The sequence below is a fragment of the Rhinoraja longicauda genome, chromosome 13 (genome assembly GCF_053455715.1).
Source record: "Rhinoraja longicauda isolate Sanriku21f chromosome 13, sRhiLon1.1, whole genome shotgun sequence".
Lineage (NCBI taxonomy): Eukaryota > Metazoa > Chordata > Chondrichthyes > Rajiformes > Arhynchobatidae > Rhinoraja > Rhinoraja longicauda.
The window spans coordinates 7,311,511-7,337,769 of NC_135965.1; the positions used below are offsets into that span (position 1 = coordinate 7,311,511).

Consider the following 26,259-nt stretch of genomic DNA (forward strand, 5'->3'; position numbering starts at 1 on the left):
CCCATCAACCTCCTCCGAAGCAGACTAAGGAATGGCTCCACGTAAGATGGCGTACAGTTGGCCTGACAATGGGGCAGCCCTGACGTAACCCTCTGCGGAAGGGAATGGGGGCCATCAAGGATCCGTTGACCTTGACGAAGCACTCCGCAGTGGCGTATAGAAGTCGGATCCGGGCCACAAAGTGCGGTCCGAACCCAAACGCCCGCAGTCCTCAGCAGATACTCGTGATCCACCCTGTCGAAAGCCTTCTCCTGGTCATATGAGTTATACTAAAAAAGTGCTGGAGTAACTCAGCAGGTCAGGCAGCATCCCAGGAGACCATGGATATGTGACGTTTCGGGTCAGACTCTTCTTCAGACATCCTCTCCATGTTCTCCAAAGATGCTGCCTGACCCGTTCAGTTACTCCAGTACTGTGTATCTATATTTATAAACCAGCATCTACAGTTCCTTGTTTCTACAATGAGCTGTACAATTGTAACATGATGTTGCACCACCTGCACTCAAATTCCTGACAGTGAAGGTTAGGGTACAAAATGCCTTCTTCACCACCCTGTTTCCTTTTATTTGCACTTTGCTTCACTGACAATGGAGGAGGCCCAGGACAGAAAGGTCAGTATGGGAATGAGAAAGGGAGATAAAGTGTTTGACAACTGGGAGATCATGTAGGCCAAGGCAGACTGAACGAAGGTGTTCAGCAAAGGAGTACACCTAGAGCAGCGGATACAGTAGATGAGGTTGGAGGAGGTGGAAGTGAACCTCTGCTTCACCTGAAAGGACTGTTGGGGTCCCTGGACAGAGTTAATGGGGAGGTACAGCACCAGGTGTTGCATCTCCTGCGGTTGCAGGGGAATGTCCCTGGGGAGAGGGTGGGTTGGGTGGGAAGGGAGTTGCGGAGGGAACGGTCTCTGCGGAAAGCAGAAAGGGATGGAGATGGGAAGATGTGACTAGTGGTGGGATGCTGTTGGAGGTGGCGAAAATGTTGGAAGATTATGTGTTGTATGCGACGGCTGATGGGGTGAAAGGTGAGGACTGTGGGGATTCTGTCCCTGTTGCGTCTGGGGGGAGGGGGAGCAAGAGCGAAGCTGTGGGGTACTGAGGAAACACGTGTGAGGGCCTCGTCTGTGACGGACGAGAGGAACCACCGTTCAAGCATAGGATGAGGATATCTCGGACGGAACACCGTGTCTGGGTGTTGACGGAGCAACTGGATAGAGTCTTTGCAGGAGGCAGGGTGGGAAGAAGTGTAGACTAGATAGCTGTGGGAGGCAGTGGGTTTATAATGGATGGAACCATTCCTTGCAGGATAGTTGATGGATTGATGTTTCCCTTTGGCTCTTGTGTCTACAATCAGGAATTCACAAACTTGAAGTGGGGGGTTAGCTATTCAGATGAGCAAAAATGTCTTCATCCAGGAGGCCTATAAACTGTTGCAATTCGACATACAAGATGGCAAAATTAGAAAATTAGATTGAAACCAAATTTCAGAAATTATGAAAATGAAAGAAAATGGGATTAGTGCAGAAAAATGCTGCTCGGGTAAAAGAAAAGGCATGATGTTTTTGAATGGCCAAGGAGGCATAAGGAGAAAAACGGCCCACTCCTGTTTCTACATCTTACGTTCTAATTTGAATATGCACAGTAAACTATTGCAAATTACAACAAATTTAATAATTGCAATTACTCTTCCGAATGTGACATTCTGTTCACCACACCAAGCATTCTTGGGGAATGAGGTAGGCAGTTCAGTGCCAATGGGTGCTTGTTGAAACAATAACACATTTAACAAATGTTCAATTACCTCATATTCCCTTTTCAACAAGTGGCTGATGCAAATGAGTGGTACAACAAAGTAACAAAGTAATCCACTGAACGGCAAAAATGGAAGATTTGGAACTGAGACCAAAAGAAGGGTTGGAAGATTACAAAATTAATTTTCAGGATATGTGCTTATGCAGATAATATGGCAATATTTAAGATATCATTGGACAGCCAAATGAAGGCAAAGAGATTGAAAAGAAATGGGAACAAGATGATTGAATGTAAAGAAATATATGTCTGCATTGACAGTGAAGATTAATCTGGAATCTGAGGGGTAACTTTTTCACACAAAGGGTGGTGGGTGTGTGGAACGAGCTGCCAGAGGAGGTAGTTGAGGCTCGGACTATTGCAACTTTTAAGAAACAGTTAGACAGGCCCATGGGTAGGACAGGTTTGGAGGGATATGGACCAAACACAGCCAGGTGGGGCTAGTGCAGCTGGGACATGTTGCAAGTGTGGGCAAGTTGGGCCGCATGGCCTGTTTCCATGCAGACTCTATTAATGTAATTCACAGCACCTAAACAGAATTGCGTTGTCAGCTTGGTCCTTTAGGTTGCTGATTTATAAATTGTAGGCTAAAATATTGCAGATAATCCTGAGCGGAAGAAATGGGTAAAATTCAGCTTTGCCAAGGGCATAAAATAGATGGCAGTGGTTAAGTTGTCATTTTATACACCACCTTATTTCCCAAGCCAATGACATTAATGAAAGGCAACGTCAGGCAGTATGATTAACACGGTAGCTGCCACCTGCCACGTAACCCCTGCCAAGTTTAATTTTATCCTCATTCAGACTCTCTGCTCTTAGTTTCAAACCATACTAACAACCTCCACATGGGAAAGCATTTATCCTGATTATCACTAAATAATTAAAAGCTACTCTTCATCTGCCTTTCGAGAATTAGTTATCTCTCTTTATATTTAAAAAACTGGGAATTTTTTGGAGAAGAAAATAAAACCAAAGAATGATTTTTTTCAAGAAAATATTTCATTGCATATAGAGGATTCCAACTTTCCCATGATCACAATATTATTACTTTCAGAAGTTGAAGAGTTGTTCTGCCATATTTCATCTGCACTGACTAACTGGACGGTTATTTAACTTCTAATGAAAACAATCGTGCCAGCAATTCACTGCAATCAAGTGATATATGGAAGACGGTGAAACGCTATAAAGCTGTCAATCTATTCCAGACATTCAAAGGGTTAAATTTCCATTCCACCGAGGCATGGCGATTCAATCAGTTGACGACAATTTATAAAAAGGAGGATCAAAAGATTTAGTCCCATTACAGGAAAAGACTACTTGTTAAAAATAATGATGCTGTAAAAAGGAGGCAGTTTATTTATATTTGTTCCACACTAAGAATTCCTGAGACTTGCATTCACCCTGAATGATAAAAGGAAGTATAGATTTCATCACAGGAACGCTGTGATTTGTTGATTGATTGGTACCAGGACCTTGAGCTGATGATTACACTATCAGTCATTGCTGCCAAAAATGGCAATATACAGTTGTAATTTTAGAAGATACTTAATCCTGGATTTCCTGTTTGTTTGTAATCCTGTCGCACAGACAGAGAGGGACACATTTTAACCAAAGGTCTATGGAAATTCTGGACCAAACCCCGCCTGGTAAGAAAGTAATCACAGAGTCCACTGCAGCCCCGGAAATAACAACTGATAATAACTACGTACGAAGCACAAAGTCATACAAAAGTAAAGTTTCTCTTTCTTTCTCCAGAATGTTCCAGGTTTCTCCTGAAACAAATCTACTTGCGAGAAAAACTCATGAACAATCAATTCCTGCAACTGCAAGGTAACTGCATTAACAGACAAAGTCTGGTGACGACAAGCAGAGGTTTCTTCAACATCACTGCACCCAAAAACCAAGCAGCGGCATAAAAGGCTTCACACAAAAATGTACTTTCATTCATATCTTACTGCTATTAAGCTAAACCTATTGAAAACAGGCTAGCGCTGGAAGCAACACTGGTCCCAGTCAAGATAGTGATGATGGGGCAAGGGCCTGTGAATATCAAGTGTATCTGGTCACCATAATCTTTACAACCATGTGATTTCATAAGCTACTATCCTTCACTCACTGCAGTTTCCTAGAAAATGTATACATTTGTCATAATTTATGACATGTTCTGCTTTCTCCAGACATAAAATAAACTGTTTTCTAAGTAAACTAACTTTGATCGCTGTATGCCAAGAATAAGCCAGGCCCTGCCTGATCGCCAACTCATTAATTAACACACTGAAGGAACTGCAGATGCTGGTTTAACCCAAAGATAGACTCAAAGCTGGAGTAACTCAGCGGGTCAGACAGCATCTATGGTGAAAAGGAATAGATGACGTTTCGGGTCGAGACACTTCCTGAAATGTCACCTATTCCTTTTCTCCAGAGATGCTGTTTGACCTGCTGAGTTACGTCAGCATTGTGTGTCTAATTGACATACAATGTTGGATAGGAACTTTGCTGAAAGATAAGTCCACCTCTAGTCTATAAAACAGAATCCACCTGGAAAGTTTAGCAAAAAAACAAACTATTGAAGAATTCAGGGGGTTTGGCACCATCTGTGGAGGCAAAGTGATGGTTGAGGTTTTGGGTCGAGACTGTGCATCAGAGAAGGACAGATGATATATTTCCATGTCACTGCTGAGAGTGTAGAGGGGAGATGGCCAGTATAAAGAAGAGGAGAGGGATGAGATAGGACCTGGCAGGCGCTTGGTGTAACCAGTTGAAGAGGGGGATGATGGCAGATAGTCAAGTGGGGGAATAGAGAGAAATGGAGTTGGGATTTAGCAACTGGTGGATGAGAGGTTGAGACAGAATATGAGAGAAAGAAAAAGGAGCAGATGGCATAGACAGGTGAGGTGAAGCAAACCATTTGAGGGGTACCGGCAGCTTTGTTTTTTTTATAGATTCAAGAGTTGAGGGCTTTGCAAGCTGAGCCAGCATTTAATTGCCCAACACTAGTTGACCCTTGAGAAGTGGTGATGAGCTGCTTTCTTTAACCACTGCAGTCCCTGAGGGTACCTGTGGGTATACCGCACAATGCTGTTTGGGAAAGAGTTCCACAATTTTGACCCAGTAACAGTGAAGGAACAGCAAGTTAGAACGGAGACCAACTTCCAGGGCTAGGACAACTGCCGTTGTCCTTCTAACTGGTGGAGGTTATGGGTTTGGAAGGTGCTGCCTATGGAGTTCTTACAGCCAAATGAGCCAAATTCATACAGCACAGAAACAGGCCCTTTGGCCAACTCATCCATGCCCATCAAGAAGCCCCATCTAAGATAGTCCTGTTTGCCTGTGTTTGGCCCATATCCCTCTGAATCTCTCATATGCATGTACCTGTCCAAGTTTCTTTTAAATACAGTTTATACTACCTTCCAAAACTGTCTCCTTTGGCACCTCATTCCACATACCCACGACCCTCAGTGAAAACGTTGCACATCAAGTTCCCAATAAATCTTGGCCCTTTCAGCTTAAACTTATGTACTTTGGTTCTTGATACTATTATTCAGGGTAAATGACTCTGCATATTCACCCAATCTATTCTCCTCGTGATTTAATACATGTTTATAAGGCCACCTTTCAGCCTACTGCACTCCAAGGAATCGAGTCCAAGCCTGCCCAAACTTTCCCAACAGCTTAGACCTTAAAATCCTGGCAACATCCTTATAAATCTTCTCTGCACTCTTTCCAGCTTAAAGGCATCCTTCCTACAGCAAGATGACCAAAATTAAACCAACGTCTTGTACAACTGCAACACAACACAGGGCAACACAGTGGCGCAGCGGTAGAGTTGCTGCCTTACAGCGCTTGCAGCGCCGGAGACCTGGGTTCGATCCCGACTACGGGTGCTGTCTGTACGGAGTTTGTACATTCTCCCTGTGACCCGCGTGGGTTTTCTCCGAGATCTTCGGTTTCCTCCCACACTCCAAAGATGTACAGGTTTGTAGGTAAATTGGGTTGGTAAATGTAAACATTGTCCCTGGTGTGTTAGTGTAGGATAGTGTTAATGTTCAGGGATCACTGTCGGCGCGGACTCGGTGGGCTGAGGGGCCTGTTTCCGCACTGTATCTCTAAATTAAACTAAATAACATGCCAACTGTGATATTCAATAGAGAAATAAGGAACTGCAGATGCTGGTTTACAAAAAAAGACATAATGTGCTGGAATAACTCAGTGGGTTCGGAAGTTTCTCTGGAGAATATGGATAGGTGACCCTTCTTCAGGCTGATTTGAGGTGGGGGGGGGGTGTTGGAGGAGAGAAACCTGGAAGAGCAGCCAAAGGGATGTGGTTACAGGTGAGGTCTTGTTTCTTATAGGCAGATGGTTGAAGAATAGTCAGAGATGAAAAGACAAAACGTGGGAGATGAGGATAGAAGTACGAATTGTGAAGCCAGAGGAAGGAATATCGGTGGAACTATCGGTGGAGGAAAGAAATGGGAGCAAGTCCGAGCATGGGAGGGGAAATGGGGCTGATGTGGTTTGTTGGTGAGTCACCTAATATTTGTGAATTTTATGTTCATGGCATTAGGTTGTTAGCTACCCATTATATTGTTCCTCCAGGTTGCATGTGGCCTCACTCTGGCAATGGAGGAGACCCAGGACAGAAAGGTCAGTATGAGAATGAAAACAGAAGTTAAACTGGTTAGCAACCAGAAGATCCAGCAGGCTTCCACATCCAAGCGCAGGTGTTCAGCAAAACGGTCGGCAAGTCTACGCAAGATAAAATCCTCAATCATTGTCATCTGCATTCCTCAAAAAGCATTTCCAAACATGCACATATACAACTATATCTGCAAATGTTTAGCCTTTTGCCATCGAAAAAGCAATTGTATCAGTTTTCTTCCCAATGGTAGGATGCCATCTACATATTATTATTCTTTCCTACAGATTTCATTTCACGCTCTCCATGGCTCCAAGAATCAGCACATAATTCAAAAATGAAGCAAATGCTAGAAGGGTGGCAATCTTTTGTCTTTGCCCTCAAGCATTGCATTTTTTCCTCATTACATAAAGACTGGCATGTTAATGTATTGTGCATGCTCCATAATTCAATCAGTTACTGGGCAAAAGTCAAGGTGAGGGCATGGAGCGAATATCAGTCATATCAGCAGTCAAGTTTGGATACCCAGGAGTTGGGATTAAAGCTCCCGTCTCTTCCCTCCACCCTCCCCTTCCTCCTCTATTCCTTCTTCTGGCTTCACAATTCGTACTTCTCTTATCCTTATCGCACACGTTTTGTCTTTTCATTCAAAGTTCAGCAAAGTCCTGAATTTTATGGATTTGATGTCAAAGGCAAAGGGTGCTAACCGGGTACATTAAGTGATTTTTGATAATCCAGAACAATGTCAGGCACTACACAATTATACAGAAGACAACATTAAAAGGTAATTGTGTGCTTTCTTTAGAGAATACTTGGAAGTTATTTTACTGCAGAAACAACAATTATACATCTGGCATTGTCACAGACATACCTTGCTCATCCAGGACTTGCGCTTGCAAATGGCCCTCCTTCGTTTCACAGCTTCCCATAGTCGCCTCTGGCCTGCAGAAACACAAACATGTTACCTGCTAATGAACAGTTCAACAAGAGCCACTATATAATTATTGGTGACATAAACACAGATGCATGTTGTTAAACTGCCAATCCATCTGTCTGCATGTAAAAATAGTGAATTTGTGATATAATAATAATGAATTTGTGTTTAACTACTACATATTTCACACATGCAACCAACTGGTTCCTGCAACTGAAATGCACCTTCCAAACCTTCTCTTCCAGTGATTTTTATTTCATTGATGGCATATACAAGGATTTGTATACAAGGATATTACAAGGACTTATATACAAGGACTTATATACAAGGATTTGTAATTTTTTTAAGTGTTCATGTTAAGAATGCAATTAACTGTGATACTGTGCATGTTAAATCTCTAACAGCATTGGTTATCTCATTGGGCTGTAAAATAAAATGCATAGCCCATTCGAATACTCATTTATCTAAGCCATGTTAATAATTCATAAAAGGCGATACCAGGCAGTAAGGCATGGAGTCAAATGGCCTAATTCTGCTCCTATGTCTGATTATGAACTTATGAACAACGTAAATTCTGATTGTGCAGTTGAAACAGCATGGAAAACACCAATTCACAAGCAGGATTAAAATGGGTAACCGCAACTGCTACTCTTGGCAAGCGATAATCAAAATGTATCTCATCTACTTACCATCGCAGATTGTGTATTGAGTATATTGAGTATAGAGGTTGCGAGGTCATGTTGCAGTCGTGTAAGACGTTGATGAGGCCTCATTTAGAGTGTTGTGTTCAGTTCTGGGCACCATGTTATAGGAAAGATGTTGTCAAGCTGGAAAGGGTGCAGAGAAGATTTACGTGGATGTTGCAAGGACTAGAGGGTCTGAGCTAGAGGGAGACGTTGAGTAGACTGGGACTATTCCTTAGAGAGCAGGAGGATGAGGGGTGGTCTTATAGAGGTGTATAAAATCATGAGAGGAATGTCAGGTAGATGCACAAAGTAAGAGAATCGAAGACCAGAGGACAATGGTTTAAGGTGAGGTGGGGGGGGGTGGTTCAATAGGAATCTGAGGGGTAACTGTTTCACTCAAAGGGTGGTGGGTGTATGGAACAAGCTGCCAGAGGAGGTAGTTGAATGTTTAAGAAACAGTTTGACAGGTACATGGATAGGACAGGTTTGGAGGGATTTGGACCAAATGCAGGCAGGTGGGACTTGTGTAGCTGGGATATGTTGGCTGATGTAGGGCAGTTGGGCCAAAAGGCCTGCTTCTACACTGTATGACTCAACAACTCTATCCAAGGGGATCAGAATTTGCCCACCTTTTGGTGGTGCACACCATTTATTTGCTTTGCCTGCTTGAAATAAGCTTGTATTTAAGGAATGTGTACTGTTGCTGCAAGCCTGAGACAGTTAGGAAATTATTTTGAAAGTGTCTCCATCATATTTACTCCAATGATGGGATTTTTTATACAGGTGGCTCTGAAATGTCTTCATCTTCGTGAACCATGGCTTCCCATCTACCTTGTTAACGAAGCTCTTGACCTCATCTTATCTGCGAGAACAAGGGTAGAGCTCGCTGGGACCTCCCATTCCACCCTACTAGCCTTTGCATTCAACAGATCATTCTCTGCAATCTCCATCAGGTTGAGAGATTACACACATCCTTCACCATTCTCCCCTCTCCTCCCATTTCAGCATTTTGCAGTGACCATTCACTTCATGACTCCGTCTACTTTCTCTCCTTTTGAATGGCCTTCAGTGATCCCATTATTGTCCCCTTTCCCATATCACCCGTTTTTGTCCCAAAAGCTCTTCAGGTGTCATCCACCCAGCATCCAGGACTACCACCGTATTTCCTAAATCTGATTCCATCTGCCCTTCACCTCTCTCTTATAGGTTCCCATTATCACCCTTACTTATCAAATTCCAAAAGTTGCAGTCTTTGTGCCCCTACTTATCACCCTCGAGTCTCTGTCCCCACCTTCACCCTCTGCTCTCCCTGACTAGCTTTAGATTTTAGATTTAGATATTTAGATTTAGAGATACAGCGCGGAAACAGGCCCTTCGGCCCACCGAGTCCGCGCCGCCCAGCGATCCCCGCACCACCTCTCTTGGTTCTCTTTGCTTCCACCTATACCCACCTGTCTCAGTCTCCCAACTTCACCACTCCCCCTCCCACACCTGGTTCCTGCAGCCCATTATCATTCACCCTGTCCTGGTCCACCTACTGTCCTCATTTCACCCTTCATATGGGATATCTTTATATGGGATATCATCCCTCTCCATTCTGAATGATGATGCAGGGTCTTGAACTGAAATGTCGACAACTCCCTTCGCTTCAAAGATACTGCTGGAGCTGCTGAGTTCCTTTAGCAGTTTGTTATTTTGCTCTGTATATTTGGCACCTCTTGCGTCTGATCTATAGCTTCCTGTTATCCTGCACGCGACTCTGTGTTGCAACCTCGTTTCTAGGTATGTCTGATGCTGCTGCTGGCATGGTTTACACTCACTGAACCAGACACGCATTTTTTTGTTTAATTATCAAAATAGAGGGAGGCACATACTCTACCATAACATTACAGATGTGTACATCCTACTGCTGCTAATAGTCTATGATGCCTCAAGATGCTCAATTTAGAATCTATTCCATAAAGTATGATTGCAGTACCACACAACACACTGGAGAAAAGTCTTCAGTGCGAGGAAGGGATTTCTTTTTCTAAAAGAATAGTTCAATAGTAATTTCTAGCGCATATCCATTACTAGCGAGTAAGTGGTCAAGTAGACCACCCCTCACCACACCCTTCCCCATGGTGGCTTACTCACTATCCAGACCAGCAGCTACATCTATCAAAACTCAGCCAGTTAGACTATTCTTAGTGATAGACACTGACATTTTGCTCAAGCTAAAGGGGAATGGTGAATTGAATTGAAAACAAGGTTGTCTTGGCCACATCGGACCTGATGACAGGCGACTTCATGGGTTATGGAGCCAATTTTGAGAACTCCCAGGTCTGGGCAGTGGATCAAAGAACTTGTATGATTCGATGAATATAAAAACCCTGCCAGTTTATTACTGTGCTTGGAAGGAACTGCAGATGCTGGTTTAAACTGAAGATAGACACAAAAAGCTGGAGTAATTCAATGGAACAGGCAGCATCTCGGGAGAGAAGGAATGGGTGACGTTTCGGGTCGAGACCCTTCTTGAGACGAGTCTCGACCCGAAGGAGAGAAGAGTCTCAACCCGAAACGTCACCCATTCCTTCTCTCCAGAGATGCTGCCTGTCCCGCTGAGTTAGTCCAGCTTTTTGTGTCTATATCTTCTTATTACCGTGCTACTTCCCTCTGATGGGTTTATCCCGCTGCTCGCACGGTATATATGCAACAATTGCAATGAAGGGGTCTGGTAATTTGTCTACATGGTACAATTCCTTGAGTGTGAATATGTCAGACTGTTGCTCAATTCACCTGTGGGAGAGCTATCATAATTTAAGCACAAGATTTTAGATGTTTGTGAGGAAGACTACAATGGAAGTCAGATTAGGAGGGCATGCAAAGATTTGGCAAATACTGTATTGATGGGAAGAAAACAAAATCATATCTACATATTATTATCCATCAGCCGCATTCCAAAATCATTAGTCAGAGCAAATCCTGACCCACTTTGTGTTCCACTGCTCCCGAAAAAGATGCATCGCATCGTTTTGGTATGAAGATTAATTTCTCTCACTTCAAGTAACCCACTCGCTCCGTCCCTCCTCCACCCAAGTTGTCTTAGATAGACACAAAAAGCTGGAGTAACTCAGCTGGACAGGCAGCATCTCTGGAGAGAAAGAATGGGTGACATTTTGGGTTGAGACGCTTCTTGAGACTGGTTAGGGATAAGGGAAACGAGACTGGTCAGCATCGTCTATATCTCTCATTTCCCTTATCCCTAACCAGTCTGAAGAAGGGTCTCGACCCGAAACGTCACCCATTCCTTCTCTCCAGAGATGCTGCCTGTCCCGTTGAGTTACTCCAGCACGTTCATGATGATTGTCCAGGTAATAGATCTATAACAATTAATAATCCCTTTAACAAATCAATCACAAAAGTCCACAGAAATTTTTGGAACAATTTGTGATATAAAAAATATTCTAAAATGTGCTGACAAGACCTGCTTCCTCGTCATCTGGTTCTAAAGAACCATTAAACTATTGGCCAAATATAATGCAAACAGTACCTGGAACAAACTACATGCTTGGATTTACTTTGAGATCAATCAAATCGACTTCATTCCATCAGACAATGCTTTATGTTATCAACAAATGATAAGTTAATCTATTGCAAAAACACAAAGACCTGTCAAAATTCGTACATCAACTTGAAAAGAATTCTGTGCAGGAAATGCTATTTTTTGCTGAATTATATTTATGCAGCAGCAGAAACTGGCATAAACCCATTTCCATTAAACCAGTTTAATATCAAAACTTTCTAAATAGTGAAAATGAGATTACATTTTAATATGTAAGCTGCCCAAATGCAGTGATCCAGCTTCACCCTTAGTTCAATATATTTGTTATGTACCAACACTAAAAGATTCCAGCAGACAGAGTCCTGGAGTAGCTCAGCGAGTCAGGCAGCATCTCAGAAGAACACAGGTAGATGATGATTCGGGTCAGAACCCTTCTTCAGACTGATTGTAGAGGTGGGGGGAAAATAAAGTGGAAGAGAGGAGGGGCAGGACAGAGCCTGGCATGTAATTGGCCGAAACAGGTGAGGAGTTATTTGATAGACAGATGGTTGAACAAAGGCCAGAGATGAAAAGACAGAAGGTGTGAGACAAAAGGATTGAAGATTTGTGAATTTTGAAGCTAGAGAAAGCAATGTATGTGGAAGGGAAGAGGGAGGGGGGGAGCGGGGAAATTGGTGCGAGTCCAAGAGGGAGGCAGGGAAGAGGGGGATTATGTAAAATTGGAGAATTCAATGTTCATGCCGTCAGGTTCGCATTCCAAGCAGAATGTGAAGTGTTGTTTCTCCAGTTTGCACATTAGGAGGTCATATTGCAGTTGTAAAAGATGTCGGTGAGGCCACATTTAGAGTATTGTGTTCAGTTTTGGACACCATGTTATAGGAAAGATGTTATCAAGCTGGAAGGGGTGCAGAGAAGATTTACACGGGTGTAACCAGGACTTGAGAGCCTGAAGTATAGGGAGAGGTGAGAAACTCTATTCAATAGACAATAGACAATAGGTGCAGGAGTAGGCCATTCAGCCCTTCGAGCCAGCACCGCCATTCAATGCGATCATGGCTGATCACTCTCAATCACTACCCCGTTCCTGCCTTCTCCCCATACCCCCTCACTCCGCTATCCTTAAGAGCTCTATCCAGCTCTCTCTTGAATGCATCCAACGAACTGGCTCCCACTGCCTTCTGAGGCAGAGAATTCCACACCTTCACCACTCTCTGTCTGAAAAAGTTCTTCCTCATCTCCGTTCTAAATGGCCTACCCCTTATTCTTAAACTGTGGCCCCTTGTTCTGGACTCCCCCAACATTGGGAACATGTTTCCTGCCTCTAATGTGTCCAATCCCCTAATTATCTTATATGTTTCAATAAGATCCCCCCTCATCCTTCTAAATTCCAGTGTATACAAGCCTAATTGCTCCAGCCTTTCAACATACGACAGTCCCGCCATTCCGGGAATCAACCTAGTGAACCTACGCTGCACGCCCTCAATAGCAAAAATATCCTTCCTCAAATTTGGAGACCAAAACTGCACACAGTACACAGTATTCCTTGGAGTGCAGGAGGATGAAGGGTAATCTGATAGAGATGTACAAATTTCGTGAGCGGAATAGATCGGATAAAAGCACAGTCACTTGTCCAGAGTAGGGAAATCGAGAAGAGGACTAGTTCAAGGTGAAGGGGAAAAGATTTAAATAGGAATCCGATATGAAACTTTTTACACAATTGGTGATGGTGAAAACACTGCTGTAATCTCTACATGGTGAAACCAAAATGTATAAAAATGGCCTTTATTAAAATCTGACAATGTGCACTTTAACCACATGTGATTTTTTTATGTTACAAATCTCAAATTGTGGAGAACAGAAGCAAATAAATAAATGATGAGTCTTGGTCCCAAACATTATGGAGGGCACTGTAGATATTTGATAAGGGAATAATGTTTAGCGCAAGGTATAGCCAGCAAAGTCCGATCAAGGATAGTCCAAGAGTCACCAAAGAGGTAGATAGCAGTTCAGGACTGCTCTCTGGTTGTGGTAGGATGATTTAGTTTGCCTGATAACAGCTGTGAAGAAACTGTCCATGAATATGAAGGTGTACATTTTCACACTTCTATATATTTTTCCCAATGGGAGAGGGGAGAAGGAGTGGTTGGGGTGCTACTGATCCTTGATTGTGCTGCTGGCCTTGTTGAGGCAGCGTGAAGCCCCTGAATCTGGAGGTGTGAGCATTTTGAGTGTGCGTTGATAGGTTTTCAGACTGTCTTTGTGTAGTGGGTGCAGCCGTGCCGAGGCCTGTGTGAAGGTGCTGCTCGGCTGGGTGGGCGAGAAGCCTGCATGACCCGCTGTCACTACACAAAGCTGTTGTGTGTGTGGGCGGACAGTACAAGCAGCAGCAGGCTGGCAGCTCAGATGCCGCTTCCAGTAACAGTCTAAAAGTTGCCACTCTGGAAGTGATTCTACTGCAACATTCTTTATTAGCACAGTAATTAATAAACCTTTTCAATTTATTAGTTTAATTTAATATTCGTTTTACAGGTTTCCGGCAATCTGTGGTCTTTACAGATTGCCGGATGGGTATAATTAGTGGGTCCGAGGTGTATGGTGAATTATATTTTGTGACCTCTGCCGGTCAGGCAAAACGGATAATGCTGCAGGGCTCTGGAAACCAAAATCGGTGGTGGACCTGCATTAGATGCAAGACTAATGCTAAATGAGCAATAACATGGTGCTCATGAGTTCGGAGAGGAACAACAATGTTTTGGATGAGGCATGCCAGCATGGAGAACATTGTAGCTGTCAAATCTTGACAAATTAAAGGCAAAAATGGGGTTTTAGCAAATGGAGGGGTAAAGGCGGCCAATGCCACCGATCTTCAAGTTAACAGCGTTAGTGGTTGAGTACATTTGTGGCCTAAAATACTTGACAGCATCAAAAGGTATTTCACACTAATTCATTCCGTATTTTTAAACGTTTATGCAAAATCTCTACTGATAATGACCTCAATGGATCCGGGTTCTTTTTAAACCTTTGTATACATTCCTGAGGTTTTTTTTGTTACATGACTGAGAATCTGAAATTATTGCAAACCCCTTACCTGGTCGGCCCATTCCAATTTTCTCAAGGTCTTCATTTTTCACATAGTCAAAGTGGGAGAGCCGGGTGACATTGAGATCATCACGGATGCGAAGGAAGTACTGTTGCAGCTGCACCTCGGTGAGAAGTTCAAGAAGCCACTCTGTGCCTTCATCTGACTGCATGCTCCCACTGAGCTTCTGCAAGAAAAAACACACAGATGCATCAGAATGCTAACTGGAAGTATGGCCAGGAACGCAGGAAGATGCAGGAAAGACACCAAAATAAAATTAATTACTCGGTGAAAAATGCAGTGCAATAAATATTTATGGCTTCTGGATACTTAATTCGCAAACAGCACTTTACGTCGGAACATAAAAGTATGAATGCAGCAAGGCACTCTTGTCATACGATTATACTGTCCCACTGTTATGTTGATGTCACAGGATAGTTTTGAAGTGTCGCTGTGACTGGGAGTGGCACTAGTGCTGCTTCAGATGCCTTTAAACCCCAGGGCCATTCCAACTCCACATCTCTTGTTTCCCTCTCCCCCGACTCCCAGTCTGCAGAAGGCTCCCGACCCAAAACATCACCCATTCCTTCTCTCCAGAGATGCTGCCTGTCCCGTTGAGTTACTCCAGCATTTTGTGTCTATCTTCGGTGTACACCAGCATCTGCAGTTTCTTCCTACCCATTCTATTTAGTTTAGTTTAGCTTAGAGATACAGCGCGGAAACAGGCCCTTCGCCCTGTGTCCATGCCGACCGGCGATCCCCGCACACTAACACGATCCTACATACACTAGGGACAATTTATATCAAGCCAATTAACCTACAAGCCCGTACGTCTATGAAGTGTGGAAGCAAACCAAAGCACCCTGGAGAAAACCTACGCTGCTCAAAATAATGAGGATTTTTTTCAAGCAGTCCATTTTTCTTTTGGGAACAGAATGTAGACCACCCTGAATCACTACACAGAGCATATGGATCTTACCTTGATCCCAGATACTAGGAGGGAAAAAACTCTTCCCCAGAAAACATCAATGAACCAGCATCTGTGTCTTGTGGAATCATTAATTGATTTACTCTTTTGGCTTGATGCTTGCAACAGAGCAGTGTTTACAACAACAGGCAGATATCTTCTATAGAAGAGAAAAGAGATGGCAGATGTCGGAAACTAAAATTTAAAAAATGGAATTCTGGAAGAACTACTCAGGTGGTCATCTGTGGAGGCAAGAGGTGTTTTTAGGCTGAGTCACTGCCTCAGGACTGTGAGGGAAGAGAAATGATTGCCAATATATTGAGCATGGGCTGGGACACTTGGCTGCGCTAATGAGCGTATGTAAGGAGATAATCCAGGTGCAGAAGACCAGCAGAAACTACAGCAGGAGAACAGTAAGACAGGTCTTGGAAGACCCAATGTGGAGAGGAAAGCTTACTCTGCCCCGGCCCACCAAGGCAGCATATGCCTTGAAGAAAATTCATAATAGAGCAGTAGTGGGAAGATGAGAGAGACTGGTGCTGGAATATGTAATAAAAAGCAGAATGCAGGAAGAACCTGTTGGGTCGAGCAACAGCTATGGAGGCAAGAGATGCATTCTGTTTTCTTTATTCTGAGAATGGATGTGCAACTCAGGACTGAATTAGCCTTTGTATTAGAGTAATTGATCAGAACAGGCCACCACATCTAGATATCAACATATTTGCGAATTTTGTTCCTATATTTGCTAATATATTGTTCCTATATTTTTGAACGTTGTTTTGATCTGTCAATGCACAATTGTTTTGGCCAACCTTGTCAAACCCTGCATCTGTTAGCATTATGACAATGGGTGGTAAGCTATCCCCACTCCTGCCATCTATATGATAATAGGATATAACTGAACAGTTATAATCAGGAATCCTACTTCCAATGAAAATCAAAGCAAACCTCTTTTTTTTAAACCAAATTTTTCCCACTTGATTCTATCAAAACTGTTTTAGACTCAATGTAATTTGATGAGACTCAGCCAAGCCAGACATGGATTTTGCATTTATTCACTTGCACTACCATGATCACAATCCAAAATAAATTTGTTTCAAAGCAACTTCTGTGCAAGATTTGATTCAAAGTAATTTAACCAAGTCCAAAAGCATTTCGTATCCAACTGAATATAACCACTTGCCCGCTGGGACATTCCAAGACATGCACGTCATTTTAATTTAACACCAGCTAATGTATAAACCCAATCATGATCTTGAAACCCTCTGTTTACATTCTAAGTTTAATTTCTTTAATACACAGGTTAAGCACAAAAGGCGGCTAAGAGCTTTCACTGAACATATCCCACATCACGACTTGGTTCCAAGCTCTCCATGTGCAGAGAATCATGAGCCTGGGATATTAGATCTATGCTTCTTTTGGCTGGTGCAGTTAGAAATGTTCCACTGTGGACAAGCCAAAGTTATGACTAACACATTTTTTTCATTTATTGGTATTGGCACAAATGATATAAGTTAATTTTTTTCTGCAGTGTTTTTTTTTTCTTTAAATATTTTCTGAAAGTTGTTTTTCCCCTCCCTGTGAAGGCCACGTATTCTCCCGTTGCCAGATGGGAGTCACTGTCTGCGGCAGAGAGAGAAAGTACCAAGAGATGTCACTCCAAAGTTTGATTTATGGAAACAGGTCCTTCGGCCCAACTTGCCCACATGTACCAGCTACATTAGTCCCACCTGTTTGGTCCATATCCCCCCAAACATGTTCTATCCATGTACCTGTCTAACTGTTCCTGAAATGTTGGGATAATCCCTGCCTCAACTACCTCCTCTGGCAGCTTGTTCCATACACCCACCATTCTTGTGTGAAAAAATAACCCCTCCTATTAAATCTTTTCCCCTTCACCTTAAACCCATGTCCTCTGGTCCCCGATTTTCTTCCTTTCCTTAAGCCGGGTACTCTGATTATCTGTGTAGGAAGGAACTGCAGATGCTGGTTTCCAAAGATTGACACAAAAAGCTGGAGAAACTCAGCGGGACAGGCAGCATCTGTGGCGAGAAGGAATGGGTGACGCTTTGAGTCGAGACCCTTCTTGTCTCATTATCTGAACAGTTGATGGCATCCAATAGACCGCACCTGGAGTGCTGTGTGCAGTTTTGGTCTCCAAATTTGAGGAAGGATATTCTTGCTATTGAGGGCGTGCAGTGTAGGTTTACTAGGTTAATTCCCGGAATGGCGGGACTGTCATATGTTGAAAGACTGGAGCGACTAGGCTTGTATACACTGGAATTTAGAAGGATGAGAGGAGATCTTATTGAAACATATAAGATTATTAAGCGGTTGGACACGTTAGAGGCAGGAAACATGTTCCCAATGTTGTTCCCAATGTTGGGGGCCACAGTTTAAGAATAAGGGGTAGGCCATTTAGAACTGAGATGAGGAAAAACTTTTTCAGTCAGAGAGTTGTGAATCTGTGGAATTCTCTGCCTCAGAAGGCAGTGGAGGCCAATTCTCTGAATGCATTCAAGAGAGAGCTAGATAGAGCTCTTAAGGATAGCGGAGTCAGGGGGTCAGGGGAGAAGGCAGGAACGGGGTACTGATTGAGAATGATCAGCCATGATCACATTGAATGGCGGTGCTGGCTCGAAGGGCCGAATGGCCTCCTCCTGCACCTATTGTCTATTGTCAATAACCAGAGGAATTTCTTCTTCAAAGATAACCATGGAGAATAAATTATATTTCTTTGCCAGTTAGCTTTCAAATTCAAAGATGTGATAACTAATCCATCGCAATCATTGAGTGATTTAATATTTGGGAATACAAAGAGTTCAACAACTGGGAATACAAAGAGTTCAACAACTAATAATGAAGACCCTCATATTTAATCAGGAGAAGCGAAGCAGCACTCTGTTAAAGGCATATTCATATCCTCTTCCAATGTGCTCCAAAGTTACCACACCATTCCTTTATAATGTCCCAGTAATTTAATATATATTAATACTGCTGTTGGCAACCTTGTGAATGCCTTTATTCACTCCAAAAAAATCAAAATAATTATAATGAAAGTGAACATAGAAGTAAATAGCCCAGACAAAAAAAATCAGCAGACAGAAAGTGATAAACAAGATCTTGAGATTTGGAAATCCTTATCAGTTGTTCTCCCCCTGATAATAAGCTTAGTTTTTTTTTCATTGGATACCTGCACTTCAATCAAGGAAAACTGCTTCCTTGACTGTTGCATTTGGTGACTGTCTAGCAGCACCAAAGACATGCCTCCCACTTCCCTCAAGATGGAATGCCCATCTCTCTGCTCCAGTTTCTCTGCTCCAAAGGATATAGATGGTTATTCACAAATGTAAAGAAGTCAAGGTTCATACAGCAACCCTTTGGCTCAAATCCAAGGGCTACTTTCTGTCAAAATCAAGCTTTCGCTTGCAGTTGGTTGGACTGAATTTTTGGCAACATGGGTTCCTGGTTTTATTCGAGTTATCTTTTTATCCCGCTGATATTTTTAATCTGCAGCCATACTTACTAACCATTGCAATCTCTGTTGAAAGTGCGAAAGATGACATGGAATATATTCTGAAAGAGCTTACTCCATACAATATCCATGTCATTAATTATTCAGTGCTTTGACGACCAAATATTGAAATTATTCAGAAGATGGACACAAAGCGCTGGAGTGACTCAGCGGGAAGGGCAGCATCTATGGAGAGAAGGAATGGGTGACGTTTCGGGTCGAGGCCCTTTTTTAGACTGAGAGTCAAGGGCGATGGAAACTAGAGATATGGAAGGGTACAAAGTGAATTTAAGGGGTGAAAAGGACAGATCAAAGCAGACGTAATCCAGGAAATGTGGAATGGTTCATTGTTGGCTGAGAGGAAGGTGACAACGAGGCGTACAAACAGTAAAAGTAATCAGGGGGACAGTGAAACTAGTCGGAGAACTAGGGTGGGGGACGGATGGAGAGAGAGGGAAAGCAAGGGCTCCTCGAAGTTAGAGGTCAATATTCATACCGAAGATAGACACAAAAAGCTGGAGTATTTCAGCGGGTAAATCAAGCAAAATATGAGGTGCTGTTCCTACAAATTACATTGGGCCTCACTCTGACAGTGTAGGGTGCCCAGGACAGAAAGGTCAGTATGGGAATGGGAGGGGGAGTTAAAGTGTTTGGCAGTTAGGCAAAGTAAGTTTACCTAGAAATCAGAGTGGATTGGCCAACTGACTCTCTAATACATTTTATTATATCAGTGTCTTTCTTTGAATCTCAAGTAATAAGCAATAGTATTGCAATCCACAACACACAATGACATAAAATGCATTTTGTAACAGCTAGTGCTGAATTCCTGCAAATCAAACTGATTAGTAGAACTGTTAACAAATCTGACAAAGGAAAGAGGACCATAAAATGGAATCAGTGATTATGAACGTTGCAATTTTGATAAGAGTTTTTTTTAAACTGGAATTGAGGTCGAATCTAAGAATGTGGAAAGGGCCATTATGGCAGATAGCGGTAATTGAGAATAGATGGTTTCATCCAAAAGTCAGCACCAGCACAAGCCTAGACTGAACTGCCTCAAGTTTGCTGCAAAGCATGACCTGTGGCCAATGTCTGAACGTTAGCGCTAATAGAGTAATTGAGTCATAAAGTCTTACAGCGTGGAAACAGGCCCTTCAGCACAACTTGCCCACAACAGCCAACATCTACACTGGTTCTATCTACATCTGCCTGCATTTGGCCCATATCTTTCTAAACCTGTCTTATCCATGTACCTATCTATCTTAAATGTTGCAACAGTCCCTGCCTCAACTACTTCCTCCAGCAGCCCGTTCCATACACCTATCACTTTTTATGTCAAAAAGTTACCCCTCAGGTTCCTATTAAATGTTTCTTCTCTCAACTTAAACCTATGTCCTCTGGTTCTCGATTCCCCTACTCTGGGCAAGAGACTCGGTCCATCTACGCAATCTATTCTTCTCATGATTTTGAACACCTCTAGAGGATCACCCCTCATCCTCCTGCCCTCTAGCTCCTAGTCTGCTCAACCTCTCCCTATAGCTCAGTCCTGGCAAAATCCTCGTGCTGCTACAAAAATTGTAATGTCTGTTAATGTAGGCTTTCCTGATTTATTTGGTTCCATCCCAATTTTAACGCCAGTCATATAAATGCATGGAGCACATAAACTAACCGTGAATACTGCAAGCATAATTTGCTTGCTTAAATTCCCACCACATCAACAACACAAGAGTTCCAAATTGTTCTGGCACCAAGTCCCCGAGAGAGCAGGTTCCCTTGTGACAAGAGCTCAGATGGAGTATGGTCCAGTCCAGAGCCAAACCTGACCTCAACACAAAATATGTTGAGGGGTGATGTCATCTGCAATAAATCTGCATCACACCAAAATTTGGTAAAACGTTGGAAAAGAGTAACAGCTACAATATAAAATTAATCATCAAGAATACAAAGTATTGATGATACAAGAGTGGGTGGTTTTGCAGATGGTTGTGAAAGATTGCAGCAGGATCTGGATCGATTGGCCAGGTGGGCTGAGGAATGGTTGATGGAATTTAACACAGAGAAGTGTGATTGCATTTTGGGACGTCTAACAAGGGCAGGACCTACACAGTGAATGGTAGGCCTCTGGGGAGTATTGTAGAGCAAAGACATCTAGGAGTGCAGGTGCATGGTTCCTTGAAGGATGAGTCGCAGGTAGATAAGGTGGTCAAAAAGGCTTTTGGCACATTGGCCTACATCAGTCAGTGTGTTGAGTGTAGAAGTTGGGAGGTTATGTTGCAGTTGTATAAGACGTTGGTGAGACCGCATTTTGAATATATGTTCAGTTCCAGGCACCATGTTATAGGAAATATATTGTCAAGCTTGAAAGGGTTCAGAGAAGATTTACGAGGATGTTGCCAAACCAGAGGATCTGAGCTATAGGGAGAGGTTGAGTAGGCTGGGTCCCTATTCCTTGGAGTGCAGGAGGATGAGGGGTGATCTTATAGAGGTGAATAAAATCATGGGAGGAATAGATCGGGTAGATGCACAGTCTCTTGCCCAGTGTAGGGGAATCGAGGACCAGAGGACATAGATTCAAGTTGAAGGGGAAAAGATTTAATAGGAATCTAAGGGGCAACCTTTGCACACAAAAGGGTGGTGGTGGGTGTATGGAACAAGCTGCCAGAGGAGGTATAAGAAAATAACTGCAAATGCTGGTACAAATCGATTTATTCACAAAATGCTGGAGTAACTCAGCAGGTCAGGCAGCATCTCGGGAGAGAAGGAATGGGTGACGTTTCGGGTCGAGACCCTTCTTCAGACTGATGTCAGGGGGGCGGGACAAAGGAAGGATATAGGTGGAGACAGGAAGATAGAGGGAGATCTGGGAAGGAGGAGGGGAAGGGAGGGACAGAGGAGCTATCTAAAGTTGGAGAAGTCGACGTTCATAACACCGGGCTGCAAACTGCCAGAGGAGGTAGTTGAGGCTGGAACTATCCCAACGTTTAGGAAACAGTTAGACAGGTACATGGATAGGACAGGTGTGAAGGGATATGGACCAAGCACAGGCAGGTGGGAAGAGTGTAGCTGGGACATGTTGGCCGGTGTGGGCAGGTTGGGCCGAAGGGCCTGTTTCCATAATGTATGACTCTATGACAAAGGGCAGCAACACAAGGGTGTTGCAAGCAGCACGTTGACTTGAGCTTATTCCAGCAACAACACATAATATGTGACTTGTTCCAATATATGGAATACTTCTCCCAAACTACCTCCAGTGAACATTTGTAGGACAATCATACTTCCACTTGCTATTATCGTTATGGAATAGTGTTTATTTTTATTGAAGACCAGTGACCTCTACAAGTTTCAAATTTGCAGAAGCAGCAGTAAATGTTCGCAGCAACTCTAAATGTGGCGTCATTGTTCTGGAAAAAAAAGTTCCATTTATCCTCCCCACTCAATTTCTATTAATCAGCCACAATTAATCTGGACAGTTGTAACTACTCATAGAAGGAGCCAAATAGCAGTGCAAATTACTGTTTATAAATTGTAATACATTGTTTTGCAAAAAATTACAACACTGGAATTAAGCTCCTACATTCCTAAAATTATTGCAACATAACAGTAACATAATATTACTATTTATCACACAGAAAAATGTGAAAATATTGTGAACTTGCAATACACAACACGATTAAAAGATACTGAAAAACAGTATGACTGTTAACATCTGAAAATGGGAATGGTTGTAATTATCTAAACTTTTGGATTCTTAGAGACAAAATAGTTGGAAACACGACAAATGGTAATAGTCCTCAACAAACAATCACTTAGTCAAAGAACTAAGACTTACACAGCCTTAACATATTATCGTATAAGATTGGTCTAAACTCTTTATAGCAACAGAACATAATCAAATTTCAGAGTAAAATAAACAAACTTCCCCCAGGTTCCTGACAAATTCTTTTAAAAATCAAGCATTTGTTTTCTTTCATCACTTCTATGTAATTTTTCTGATTTTTCAACGTGAAATTGTAATGTTATTCATACATATTTCTATAAAATATTCTGGAACAATTATCTCTAAATTTGAAGAGATAATTGGAAAAAACAGTTTTGCTGCATATGTAAATTATGCAACATGGAACATAAATTACACAAAAAACTAATTTGGATATCACACATTGGAATAAAGGTTAAAAATGATCATCAGCAAGTACCAAACCCTTCCTACGTGAACCCTGGCCTACATGAAGTGGGAAGCATCCTACCATTTTGAGAAAAGCCTGCAAATATGTTTCGAAAGCTTCCGATCCTTGTCTTCCCAGGTGTCATAAACGAAAAGAATATGAATGCCTCTGATGTTCACAAGCATTAAAAAATGATCAAAATCACTTCAAACAATCAAATGCGTGTAAGTTAACAACAAAAGTTAAACACATTTTAAAAAAAATCTACCCAAATATACCTCTCTCTTGAAGTCATTGCTCCTCATTCAAATTAGGTTCAAATGGGCAGATCAACTGCTTGGAAACACTGCTACTGGGATCAATTGCACCAAAATAGTAGTCCAATTTTGGTGCCAAGTCTTTTGCTACCATTATTGCAACTGCCAGGAAGGTGGGGACATCCAGGTTCACATTGGTGACTTTTGTCCCACAAAATATTGCGCACTACTTCAGACATCAGAACCACCCCTCCTACCAAATGAACCCAGAAGGTGTTGACAGCTGTTCTGCCCCTCCGCACAAGTGTGTTCTCCACTGACAAAATAGGGAGGAGGCTGGGAAAGGAAGAGGAAATGGATTTGTGAGAAAGGAAAGGACCGAGCAGACTGCCTGACACGATGTTACAGCTGGTGTAAATGTCATCTCCCTGTAACCAGACTCTGCAATAAATCACCTGCTTCTATAAATTTAGGGAGCTTGAAATCAAGATAAGCTGACACGCAGCAGGATGTAGAGTGTAGGTTACAGACATCTCATGCAAAGGTACATACAGTGCCCTCCAGAATGCTTGGGACAAAGACCCATCATTTATTTATTTGCCTCTGTACTCCACAATTTGAGATTTGTAAGAGAAAAAAAATCACATGTGGTTAAAGTGCACATTGTCAGATTTTAATAAAGGCCATTTTTATACATTTTGGTTTCACCTTGAAGAAATTATAGCAGTGTTTATACAAAGTCCCCCCATTTCAGGGTACTTTTTGGTGCTTCGCACAGCCAAAACGGTACACCATAGCGCCACAATGTTTGCACCATTATCCTGGGCATAATCTCTAACAACTCTCATTCAAATTGAAGCTACATTTTTAAAGCTACAGACATTTTAAAGTTTAAAAATTCACTTTCTAACCCATTTCCTGAAAGTCCTCAGCGTATGACGTCACAATGGGCCACGTTCGACTTCATTTGTTCCTCACCCGCCAAAACAAGATGGCCACCGACAGCGCCGCCACCTGCCCACGCTCAGTCGTTCCCTCTCCCCTCTCGCCCAGCCCCGGCGGAGACTCGCATGTCGGCAGTCAGCGTTGAACACAGGGGCACTGGTAAGTGCCTTTTGCAGCCAACGGCTCCACGGAGAGGAGTAGGCGTGGCGGCCGAGTGGGTGGAGGGGAGGGTGGGGGTAGAAGGGGAGTGGGAGTGGGGGGAAGAGAGAGTGGGGGTAGGGGTCGGAGGGGGAGAGTTGGGGTGGGGGAGGGGGGCGAGGGGGTCGGGGGAAGGGGGTCGGGGAGAGGGGGCGAGGGGGTCGGAGGGGGTGGGGAAGGGGTTCGGAGGGGGTGGGGCTCGGAGGGGGTGTGGGGTCGGAGGGGGTGGGGGAGAGGAGATGGGGTGGTGGGAGGAGGGGGAGGAGTGGGGGAAGGGGAAGGGGCAGTGGGAAGAGTGGGGGTGGGGGGAAGGGGACAGGAGAGAGTGGGGGTGGGGAGGAGGGGAGAGTGGTGGTGGGGAGGGGAGTGGTGGTGGGGAGGAGAGAGTGGGGTGGGGGGAAGGCGAGTGGGGGTGGGGGGAAGGCGGAAGAGATCATTGTTTGAGACATGGCAATGTCATGTAAATGAAAGTAGTCATGTTTAGTATTTTGTTGCATATCCTTTGCATGCAATGACTGCTTGAAGTCTGTGATTCATGGACAGCACCAGTTGCTGGGTGGCTTCTTTGGTGATGCTCTGTCAGGCCTGTATTGCAGCCATCTTTAGCTTATGCTTTTTGTGGGGGCTAGTCCCCTTCAGTTTCCTCTTCAGCATATAAGCGGCTTGTTCAATTGGGTTTAGATCGGGTGATTGACTTGGCCACTCAAGAATTGACCATTTTTTAGCTATGAAAAACTCCTTTGTTGCTTTAGCAGTATGTTTGGGATCATTGTCTTGCTGTAGAATGAACCACCGGCCAATGAGTTTTGAGGCATTTGTTTGAACTTGAGGAGATAGGATGTGTCTGTACACTTCAGAATTCATTATGCTACTACCATCAGCAGTTGTATCATCAATGAAGATAAGTGAGCCAGTACCTTCAGCAGCCATACATGCCCAGGCCATAACACCCCCACCACCGTGTTTCACAGATGAGGTGGTATGCTTTTGATCTTGGGCAGTTCCTTCTCTCCTCCTTACTTTGCTCTTGTCATCACTCTGATGTAAGTTAATCTTTGTCTCAGCTGTCCACAAGAACATTTTCCAGAACTGTGGTTGCTCTTTTAAGCATTTCTTGGCAAACTGTAACCTGGCCATCCTATTTTGGGGGCTAAATACAGTGTAGCCTCTGTATTTCTGTTCATGAAGTCTTCTGCGGACAGTGGTCATTGACAAATCCACACCCGACTCCTGAAGAGTGTTTCTGATCAGTCGGACAGGTGTTTGGGCATTTTTCTTTTTTATAGAGAGAATTCTTCTGTCATCAGCTGTGGAGGTCTTCCTTGGCCTGCCAGTCCCTTTGCGATGAGTAAGCTCACCAGTGCTCTCTTTCTTCTTAATGATGTTCCAAACAGTTGATTTTGATAAGCCTAAGGTTTGGCTGATGTCTCTAATAGTTTATTCTTGTTTCTCAGTCTCATAATGGCTTCATTGACTTTCATTGGCACAACTTTGGTCCTCATGTTAATAAACAGCAATTATAGTT

At 43.1% G+C, this 26,259-nt stretch overlaps 1 protein-coding gene across 7 annotated transcripts in view; it reads right to left on the bottom strand.

The window, feature by feature from the left end:
* Positions 1-26,259, bottom strand: part of tnk2b (tyrosine kinase, non-receptor, 2b) — a 238,982-nt gene that overhangs the window by 72,790 nt on the left and 139,933 nt on the right. For 6 of the 7 annotated variants that reach the window (XM_078410264.1, XM_078410268.1, XM_078410263.1 and 3 more), the window contains exons 2-3: positions 14,697-14,874; positions 7,316-7,386 (exon numbers count right to left, since the gene is read on the bottom strand). In XM_078410264.1, the coding sequence (XP_078266390.1) occupies positions 7,316-7,386; positions 14,697-14,859 (234 nt within the window). In that variant the 5' untranslated portion in view covers positions 14,860-14,874. The remainder of the gene's footprint in view (positions 1-7,315; positions 7,387-14,696; positions 14,875-26,259) is intronic. The other variant, XM_078410265.1, reaches the window with a different exon arrangement.